General features: G+C 38.7%; 1 protein-coding gene across 1 annotated transcript; it reads right to left on the reverse strand.

Moving 5' to 3' along the window:
• Positions 1 to 1210: 1210 nt before the first annotated feature.
• Positions 1211 to 10720, reverse strand: LOC124112005 (ceramide kinase-like). The gene is made up of 10 exons (XM_046471974.2): positions 10537 to 10720; positions 8794 to 8994; positions 7510 to 7638; positions 6039 to 6102; positions 5058 to 5203; positions 4390 to 4464; positions 4020 to 4166; positions 3331 to 3590; positions 2641 to 2807; positions 1211 to 2155 (listed from the first exon to the last, which is right to left on the reverse strand). Exons 1-10 carry the CDS (start codon positions 10640 to 10642, stop codon positions 2095 to 2097), a joined length of 1356 nt encoding a protein of 451 aa, XP_046327930.1. The 5' UTR covers positions 10643 to 10720; the 3' UTR covers positions 1211 to 2094.
• Positions 10721 to 11608: the final 888 nt, after the last annotated feature.

Consider the following 11608-nt stretch of genomic DNA (forward strand, 5'->3'; position numbering starts at 1 on the left):
TATAGGTGTGACTGGTAGCAGAATGCGCCGACATGAAGTGGCGGAATGTCAGTACGTACGCATAAGTAAAAAGGAGGGTGTGAGAGATCAGCCGTGTTTCACGCCTAGTTGTCGGGTCGCGTTGGTTTACACACCACATTAAGGATTTGTACTTTAGTCGATCAGCTGATTGGGGATGTTGTAAGCAGTCAAATGACGTGATTGGTTGTGGAAAGGAATGATAATCGCCGCTCCTGTATTGATACTATTGACGTTTCAAAGTCCTGGTGCATGGAAAGTTCCGCTTTAAAGTTTAACAGATGGAAAACACTTTGGATTCTTTCTCTCTTCCTCACTGTTGGTAACGCGGATAAACAAACGGAACTTTTAAATCGGTTCCTTATATCCATTGAAATTTCCATGAGCTTTGATAATCATATCTTTAATCTTAGAAGCTAGAATCGATTTGTTTTACCCTTCTTCAGTATATCCGGACTATTATGTCACTGTTCTTGTGAAATGTTGGACCTTGTTTTAATTTGCCCTGGATTTTCTTGCATCCAGAATATAAACAGCCTGGCAAAAGAAAGTATACACCTATGTTTAATGTTGACTAAAATTGAAACAAACACGTGATGGTTATTCGATTTATTTGATAAGGGTTTCATAGTTGTTTTGGGCCTTAAGGTTGCAGTGTTTCGGCGAAGCGTTTTCAGTCAAGTAAGATTTTGATAACATTTTCGGTCAAATCCAATTTTCAAGTGCATACTTTCTTTTGCAAGGATGTTTACATCATGGGGTAGTAGTATAAGGAATATGTTCATATAATCGTAAAGATGTGACGATATTTAATCACAAGTTGTATTAGGTCGTTCTGGTTTTATTCGTGACGTTTTATGAACATTTTCGAGGTTTTACACCCATATACTTACGAATAGTTACCATGACTACAAGCTTTGAAATGTGCTAGCGCAAACCTGGGCGTATACCCCGTGGATGGAAGATGAATTCCCTGATGTATGTAACACTGATCTCTTATCGGATTTGGTTTCCTGTTTCCCGTCTTAAATTGTTGGATCGTGATACACTTTAACCGAAGAGATTTTTTTACAAATGGCAAGGATGTCGACATGTAAATATAAAACGTCTCCAACTATAACATCAATGTTCTTTAACACGTAAAGAACTTAAGGTCGACGTCCTTACAATAGTACTGACAACAAATAATTTCTTTAACTTAATATGTTTTATTACAAAATATAACAACAAAAAGAGATCAACAATAATACAGGTATTTTCCCGGTTGGCTCAGCTCCTTGGTCTATTTACAACTGAGCTGGCGTCAGGAACTCAACAATACATCAATAGTAGTACCACCCTGCCTCACGCCACTCAATTGACGCCATCCACATGGAGGTCCTGACATCGGCACCTACGTGGTTAACAGCCAGACAAATCCAATATTCATATTTTTTTATCATTTTGGTTTGATATATCTAATACCAAAAACAAATTTCATCAATTAAAAATTAATAATGACAAGAGAACATCAAAGAAAAAATAATTTGGATGTCAAATATGTTATTTTTATGGTTCTGAAATGAATGCTGTTTACCACTGTCACGCAGGGTTGCCTTGGTTGTAATTGTCAGAAACGGCGTGTTGGGTGGACATGGGTAAATGCTCATACCTCCTACAAGGTCACAACCTGAATGAAGAGTGTTCTATATACTGTTCAATAATGTCTACCTTTGGTCAGTCTATTGACAAGGTCAGATCACAGCACCGTTCAGAACTCGGCTAGTTATCCCCAAATCACAGCACCGATCGACGTCCGTCCCACATTCAAGACGAGTTGCTACACGCCATCTTGAAGTTTCCATTCTTTTCTTTGGAGAAATGAGATTGGCACGTGCAGCACAAGCTGTAAGAAACGTCTTATGACGTATGGGTGTCATGTAATGTGACGTCATGTGGTAATCTCTGGTATACTTTCTGCATCCCCCAAAGAACCGTCACTGTACAGTTTGATGTTAATGCCTGTGGCGGGCGGAGAGACAACGGCTTTGACAAAATATCAACATCCGGGTAATCCGATCCCGGTAGTGACGTCATCTACCAGCACTGCAAGGCGTCGCGGACACTGCCGAATAATGGAACGGCATTCCGATGGAGTCTGTCAAGATGAAAAAAATACTGATATAAATATAAAGCTAATAAACTGTATTTTGTGTAGTCATATTATTATATTTTAAAGGGCGGTAATGGTAGTCTAGTGGTTAAAGCGTTCGCTCGTCATCCAGAGAAGATCCGGGTTTGGATATCCGCACAAGGGTTCAATTTGTGAAGCCCATTTCCTACTGTACCCCGCTGTGATAATGCTGGGATATTGCTAAAAGCGGCGTAAAAAACATACTCACTCGCTATGACATTTTAAGAGCATACATTATTATGTCGGTCATATTATTTCTGAATGCTACCACGGCAAAACAGGAAAATCGACAGACACCTTTGTCTACCATTTAGACAGATGTAATGACAGTTCCGAAGATTTATTTCGAAGGTCAGGCTTACTTCAATCCCCTGAAGGTGTCAAAACCCATTACACACTAAAATTAAACTATGAACTTGAGAAAGAGACGTGTATTGCAGGATGCTCACCTGACTTCGAACTGGGGTTTTGACAGACAAATGACTTCGCCGTCACAGTTGATGTAGTATTTCTCTGCTAACGTGGTCTCCCCGTCTTCCGTTGACGTCAGAGTCGCCCTTGGAAAGGTCACTCTATAACCTTGAACTCTGTGTTGATCTACGAACTCGTAATCAAACTGTAATGGATAAGAGATAAGGATATATATTAATTTCAGTTCAAGGCTGTGTAATATTGGTGGAATGGTGACTGGTATTGATGGAAATCAACCTTAGATTTGGGGTTTCCAAATCAATTTTAGATTGGAGCAGGTGTGGAATGAGAAGAGAGACAGACCCTGAGACACAAAAAGCACATGATTGTGACTGTACCTTTACAAACGGGCAAATTGTCAGAAAGGTAAATGTAATTAGATGGGCTAGCAGGCTGATAGTTATTCAAGCATACTGGTATTCCTAGACATAGTTAGTTAGGCAAACATGTTGATAGTCAGACACATCGTAAGGCAGACATGTAAACAGACAATGAAAGGAGCTAGACACATATGTCTATAGGAGAGATAAGGAAGAAAATAAATATACAGATCGTTTGCATATACAGATGTTTGCATATGGGAGGGGAAGATAGAAAGACAGACAGGCAGATTCGTGAGTTAAGTTTCCGATGCAGTGTTGACACAAAGACTGTGTAGGGCTACTTACACATCCTGTCTTGTGGTCCTGGACTTTGGTCAGTTGCTGAACGTGTTTGGCCAGACTGCATTTACTGGTCAGGAACAGGGTGAGGGCGTTGTCGCCAAAACACGGCACCATCTTCTCCTGCTTTGGTTTTCTTGTGATGACGTAAGTGTCCACCCCATACAGCTTCCCTTCCGTCTGCTCCCACTCCGACCCGCCGTCAGGGAGGTACTCTACCTCAACGTCAAACATACGACGACGCAACACCGTCCCCACTGGGATGACTAGAAGAGAAAGAGGATTTGTAGCATCAATGTTGTTTTGTACACAACAAGATATGAATCATCCTGATTATCCACGTTTTATCTGCATTCTGTTGTGATTATCTCCATTTTATCATTTTATTGTGATAAATTCTCTGGATGCATTCCCCCTGTAGCTTTAGTATGATCCCGATTATCAAATGGAAAGAAGCCGTCAATTGAAATTATTCTCCTGGGGGTGGGGGGGGGGGGGGGGGGGGGGGATTTAGCGCTACGTTAGTAATAAGAGATAGGGATGGTGACGTCACTACCGACAGGAAGTATGGTGGCGAATAGGTCCAGGGTTCCTATTATAATTGAATGGAGATCAACACCCTGGATAATCGAGGATGACATTATCAGGAATTGATAAACTTTCAACACAAGGGTTGTGACAGTCGGGACACTTACTGTTGAATCTTGACGATCCCATCCATCGGAACTTCTCGCAGTCGTTCATGATGTCGCCGAACAAGCCGAAACCAAGCAACAAGCCGGAATATGCCGAGAGTTGTCGTTCTTGGTGAACACTGACTGCATTTACCGGACCGCTTTTACCTAAAATCAAATAAAATCAAAATTAAAACATGGCTACACTAAACAGATCTAATGTTCTATCACGCCCATATCGCCATTGCATTTATGGTTTAAGGAAATACCGCTTAAGGTTTACTTATCTTAGAATATAATCATCCTGATAGAGACAGATACTCTTCACCTGTATGTCAGGTGTCTGATAGATCAGTATTGTTGTTATATGCTGTATGTTGATAGTACTTACCAAGAGCAATGTGGATGGCAGCTGTCATGACGTCACGGGTACCATGGAGATACTGGACCACATAATCACCGGATCCTGCACAGAACATACACACGGTTAATCTTAGAGTTAACTAGATCAAGCTCAACAGTGAACACGATTTATTGATGATAATATTACTAAAACTTACATATTCGGCGTATGTTACAACTTTAAACCAGCCCCGATTATACAGTGTATTATTATTATGATTCATGTCCTGGGCATATATATATATATATTGTCACCGATATATTGCTTTTTACGCCCAAATGGAATATGTGTCGGCAAATAATCGAGACTGCTTATCTCTAGCATTGACGTTATATATTTACGACTGGCCATGGTTAGTTACATTCGGGCGTAGTGGTAAAAATAGTAAATCTAATTGTATGGTGATACACCTAAAAAAATGTGTTTTTAAAACACCAAATTGTTCATCTTTAACATGTAGTTTTTAAGCGCACGTGTTGTCTGTGTTGAACAAATGGCTTCAGAAAGTTACAATACCGGGGATTGGTACGTTAGTTTGGCACGTTTGGGAATTCTTCGACAATCAGGTTTATTCATTTGCAGGTTAGATGACAAATATATGGAATGCGGATAAGGCCAAGTCCAATAAGATCATTGTGTCCATAGGGGATGCTCACCAGCAGGGATGATGCCAATGGGAAGTTGGCTGGGAACGACTTCAGCGTCCGGGTCATTGTAGTCGATGCCGGCGTCTTTCTGGGCGCGCATCACCAGACCACTCAGGCACTCACAATACAGACCGTCTCCGCCGACAGTGACGACACTGCAACGTGAGAAACGTCGATGTTGTAAATATAGCATTAAAGGTTAGGTACAACTTAATGTACAATGAAGTCCCGTTAATCCGGAAACCTCAAATTCCGATGTTTCTGTTTGGACTCTCGCTAATCCGGAAATATGTTATCCGGACGATTTCACTCGAAACAGTTCGTATTAACGGGGTATCGTGGTATTTTTAATGTTTTTAACAAAGAAAAAAAATAACCTAGATGAAGTGTTTTGGTCCATTGGAGGTAGTTTTCAATGTATTTCATAATCTCTAGTTTAAAAGGACGTATAATTATCCGTTCATTGCCTTGTGTTTCAGTAACTTTGATATCTCGAATTACATTTATATGTTTCAATTACAAAAATATTAAACCTGAAAATACTTTGACCAATACATTGGTTTGTAATCGTCTTGTAAACTTGAATCAATATATATATATAAAATAAAATAATAAAGTCCACGTTAGTCCATCATCTTCTTTATATCAGTTTCAGTCTGAAACTGTTATAAAGAAGATGATGGACTAACGTGGACTTTATTAATTTATTATATATTACATGTACACCCAGTGTACATTTACCTCATTTTTGTATATATATATATATATATATATATAACGAACGTGTAACAATTTCGTCAGAGGAAGTGTGAAATCTACAAGACATTGTGCTCTCTGTATCCACAAATGAGCATATGCCACGTCATACAGCTGTTTGTTTCCATGGCAACGATGTCGTCATTCTCATCACTTAATATAAGTAATATATGTCAAATTGTCTTGTTAGAAGAAACTTTCGTCAAATCCTAAAGAAAAAAGGATTTAACTTACCCATCGATGTCTGTCAAATCATGACTCTGTAGAATCTCTTGTGCCTGTTTTGGTCGCTCGGTCACTGAAATCAAAACGACAGATAATGTAATTAACAATGCAAGAGCTGCACGCCTCAGGGAGACGAATTGCCCGAGCTGGAATGTACTCGGATTTGCCCCTACGCCCGTTGCATTGTACTTAATTCACGGAAGCATTGTTTTATTGTTTTATTTATACTCTTCCGCATATCTTATATCTTTGCTGTAAGGTAATATTTTTTCGGCATATTAACATTTAACCTTGTACTATCTTTAGTGCATTCACCTGTACTGCATGACGAAATACAGGCGTTCAGACCAAAGTACAACTCTCTCTATCTCGAAATGTTTTCATCAATCAAAGTCGGCACAACCGATCATAACTATCCCGGTAAAATATGTCGACATTGTTGATAGTTTACAGAAAGCATAATATTAATAAACAATCGTCAGAACGGCGGGTTCATATCGCGATACACGTTATTCGACAAATCCATGCACGACAAGATTCCATACGTTGGTATTTTTCAACTACATAATAATCATACCATTCCTAAAAGATGAATTATTGATCTTCATTAATTATACAAACATTTTAACATACAAAAAACAAATTCCACTGCATATCAACATTAGCAATGAAATAGAACGTAGTGTGTATCGCCAAGTAATCTACCCAAATACAACGACAGTATCAGGCCCTTTCTGTATCAAGTATCCCTATCCTGTTTGTATCAGTCACAGCTCGTGAGTACACACATATCAAATCTGCTCCAGATAAACGTATCTACCATCTTGGCTGGTATGTTCATTGTCCGTGAATGGTCCTATGGATTGATCGAGGTACTACACCCCTTCAAAGAACGTCAGTCTTTGATTAACATCAAAAAGCAATTAAGCGGAGTGACTGGTAAAAAAAGGTCAAAAATACTATAAAGAATGATATACACCTGCCTGATACGATATTAACACAATCGATGACTGTCTGTCGTTTATCATCCATTTACTGTCGTTAACGGGGTCTAGTGATTACACACATAATGTCATTGTGAAATCGACAATTGTACATTTCATACTCATAAAAATCGTGAAATCAGTACGTGCATAACCGAGTGTTAGACTGTATTATTTGCAACGTCAGCTTTTCTTAATCAGTTGATCCCAATAACATCGATACGTCATGGCATAACTTATATGTATTTCGTTTCGCATGAAATCTTGTTTACACGCAAAATCGTATCAAATAAGAAAAATAATTCTGTATCAAAATATCTGTGTCATTGCTAACCCCCACTCTCGCAGGTAGTTTATTTTCCATTTGTTCAGTAACTACTTACTAAATAAAATATAAAAAATATATTCATGATTTAAAAAACTTTCAAATGGTAATGCAAATTACATAAAATTAAACTGAACATATAAAATTAAAAAATATTAAAGCACTGACTGACCTATAACCTTGCACATGATGCCCACCAGTTGAAAAAACGGTTCGACCTTCCTGTGAAATATTTTCTTTGCTTGTCGCCGACCGCTGTTGGGGTTCACTATCACCAAAAGCTGTTTCGGTCGTCTCTTCGCTGAAACACAACACGCGACTATAGGAACGCATTCATGTGTAACACAGCTCTTAATAGTGTATTGTCATTCTGATAGCTTAGGCGCCGCCATGTAAAATCTTCTTTAGCAATTTATTTAAAGATTCTATATCAAATCCCCTTTTCATTTAATCTCTAGTTCAGAATTTGAATATCTCCAGCATCCTGTTAATCGCATGAAGGACTAAAACATGCTTTTGTTGCTCGTGTGTTGAGAGTTTTGTAGATTGATAGTAAAGGCATGCTCAACCATGAACTAGGCTACATCAAGCTGAGGGAACGCATTTCCTAAACAGCTTTAGGACACTCAATATCATAACCATTACCCTATATTCTGGTCATGTAGTTAAATAATCGCACAGTGACACCCAGAGGAGTGAAATGTACACGAGATGTATTACACAGTGCTATTAAGAAGTCGCTATTGCTCTTGAAATAGACCAGTATGTCAGTGCAATGAGCACGGGTTGTCGGGTTGATGCAATATCTTGCAAGGCTTTCAGACTGTGTGTCGATACATTCACAAGTTGAAGGAAGGCGACGTGCCTTTTGAGAAGAGAATGTAAGGCGTTACATTTTGTCGTGAACATTTTTGACAAAAAATGTATTGAAAAGGCAATTTGACACCTTTAGGAATCCTTGTTGAAAGACATGGGTGGCATATGATGTGTTCCACTGTGCTGGAAACATCACAGACTGAGAGTCTTCCTTAACTTTGAAATAAAAAGATTTTTACGAGGAGATGAAAAAGAACGTTCTCTCTGAGTGAACATAAAACATTTCAAAGTCGGTTCAGTAAAAATCGATTTAAATAAAGGGATATTTTTAAGAGTGGTCCACGGTTGAAATTTACTTCAAAATTTGAAAGTCGATAAAATTGAATTATCTCTGTAAAAAAATTCAAAACTGTATTAACAAGCCCTGGAATGCAGAATAATCCCTCCCCAGGCCCCTTGATGCGCACTTGTGTAAGATAACACTGAAAAACTAAGTCATCAAACATGTGACTTCTTCTCGTCAATCCGAGCAGATCTTGCAAACCCACGTTGCCTAAAGAACTCGGGAGACTATTTCACACAGAATGCTGGTCACATGACCAAATTTGATTTTAAGAGGAGATTGACTAAGGCCGCTCACCTGCCAACAGCGGCTCTAGCTGTGCTAGTATTTTGTCGCAAATCTTCTCCGTGCCTTTGAACGTAGCCTTGTCAACTCTCATGTTTGTTTTGTCCACGTCACGGGCGAAGCATACAGTAAACTGCTTCCTGTGTCCAGCATTGTTATTTGTCTCCGATGGCTCCATTTTCAGGGACAGAATCTTGTCCAAGGTCATTACATCTGCAAGAGAGCATTCAGTGTATCAACCGCTGCCCTCAGCTCGTGTTTTCATCTTTTCTCTACTCGCCGTTCTATCCTCTAGATCTGTTGTAAGTTTTGCACAGATACATAAACTGCATACAGTGAAACCTCGTTTAACCGGACGGTGTCGTTTGCAGTGAAATCTTCCGGATTATTGAAATAGTGGTTTATTGTAGTGTACTGTTATGGTATTTAGACGTTCTTCACAGTAATCGTCCACAAAGCCGAGTTTCCGGATTAACAGGGTTTCACTGTACACACACACACACACAAACACAGTTGCATATACGAACAGTAGAGATACCTTGCTTGCATCATCAGATAAACACAACAAATAATGTATGTATGTATGTATGTATGTATGTATGTATGTATGTATATTCTCGTTATGCAACAACCTTCAGTATGAATAAAGATTAAATCCTTTGTAGATCTATTTTCCACCCTTTCATTCCTACAAAATACATCATGATAAGTCGATAACAAGTGACATCAATTCCTAATGTTTTACTGTAGTATTTACACCAAAGGCTGCAACATTACAGAAGCGACTCTAAAATTCAACTCACTCACTCAATTCAGCATCTCAAACGTATCCGAAAATATATTGCTGAAGAAATCTCAGACCCCATAGAAATAACTCACACGAAATAACCCCAAACGTAAAAGGCGTATGCATAATTTGGCTGTAACAATCAGCTAAGAACCAGTGCTAGCTTAATCTATAATCGGAACATATCAGAAACATTAATCCCGTTACATGCAATGAAGGCATACCTTCTTAAACTAGGCTTGACTATCCTCAATCACGCAATGCCACTAAAGTGCTGTGACTGGAATCTTCTTCATTCCTACGACAATGAAATCTTTGCTCAACAATTGACCCCATCCCTCTATTGAGTATACATTTCAAATATCACCTGCTCGTATTTCTTTTAGTGTTTACATTTGTATATACAGAATTCAAAGGTATGTGTATATTTATCGTCAGTGTGTACACGGACAAGTTGCAGTCGAACGTTTCTTTTGATGTGTTCCAAACATAGACGTGTATATTGACTACGAAGCAATGAGGTGGGTGCAATGCACACATGTATACAATGACAAGTCCATGTCATTACCAGAGCATAAATGATTTAGTATTGCTCTAGGAGTCTTCAAGGAAACATCAATACATGTTACTCAGACATAGCTCACTTCAGTAAACAGTTTCAAGGAAAGTCGTTTTCATATGTTGATATTTGTTGATATGGAACCAATATATGCACTTATACATGTCTCGTATTTTTTAAAAATCATGACATTCATACATTTTTTATCTCAAGATCACCAACAAATATATGCAAAATCATATAATACAGTATGAGAAGAAACAGCACACTGGAAAGACATTGTAATGTTTGTAATGATACAAAAATGTTACATCTGTGAACGACAGTTGTGCACACACAGTGACAAAATATTTTCAAATTCGTTTCTCTTACGATATCAAATACCCAAAATAAATAATTATTGACTTACCAACTTCTTCAACACTGCTGGTGCAACTAGTCCTTCGACTTTTATAAGTCATTGTTGTGTCAGTTAATTCCACCTCAACGCAACGTCCATCTTTTATCAATTCCATCTTGACAAATTTGGCCGGCTCCAGTAATAAAATCCTTACCGCTCACCGCACGAAAGCAATGTGCAATCTGTCCAGGGAATTCCCTTCCGACCTTTTATATGTAGCTGGGTCATGACGCGTATATTATTTTCAACCAATCAGCACCGCCCGAACTCGAGCGTGTACGGTCTTGTGAATCAAAGCGAGATATCGGGGCTGCGTTGCCTACTCGCTATGGTGACAGAGCGGCGGGTCTTCGCACCTGTAGGTAATGACTCAAGACTCGCTCGCCATGGAAGTTGCCGCATCGGAAATAAAATTGGAGTGTTAATAGATACGTGGTTTCAACTGTCAAGATTATATGTGAGGAATTTCCTATAGTATGTAGGCAGTGACCATGGGGTATGTGACTGAGGGCTGGTCATGTGAATTAATGGCATGTATTCGCCGCTTTATTGTGCTATTCGCGTCAGAGACGGGAGCAGCCCATGTTCGGAAACTGTAGCATTCAATTATGTTTTGTGTTTAAGCGTGAGTCGATGGCGAGAAATTTAATTTCAGCATTCCGATCAGGCAGCGTCGTGACTGGACCTTGTAAGACTGATATAGACCAATGCTTGCACCTAAAACGTATGTTGCATGTGGCCAATGTATACTGTGGACGATTTTTATAGTTTCTTTCGTCTATATTTTTTTCTTCTCTTCCATCATTACGAGATATCGACAAAACCTATTTGGTTACAAATATACAATGTATGCTCAATGAAACATTGAGAGATATGAATTTCAGGTTTATGTTTTACCTAATTAATGAGATATTTTATTACGAGGTTGTTATCAAGATTACTTGGCGATATACAGTCAAATACAAACTGTTTTGTATGACATTTTCAATAAGTGTTTGATTTTGAACCTTGGAATTAGTGTCTGTCATCTCTGACTTGGGTGTTTGATGTTTACTAATTAAAGTATTCATATCCCAGAATA

This window comes from Haliotis rufescens, unplaced genomic scaffold (assembly GCF_023055435.1).
Source record: "Haliotis rufescens isolate VD_foot unplaced genomic scaffold, xgHalRufe1.0.p SCAF_2, whole genome shotgun sequence".
Taxonomy (NCBI): domain Eukaryota; kingdom Metazoa; phylum Mollusca; class Gastropoda; order Lepetellida; family Haliotidae; genus Haliotis; species Haliotis rufescens.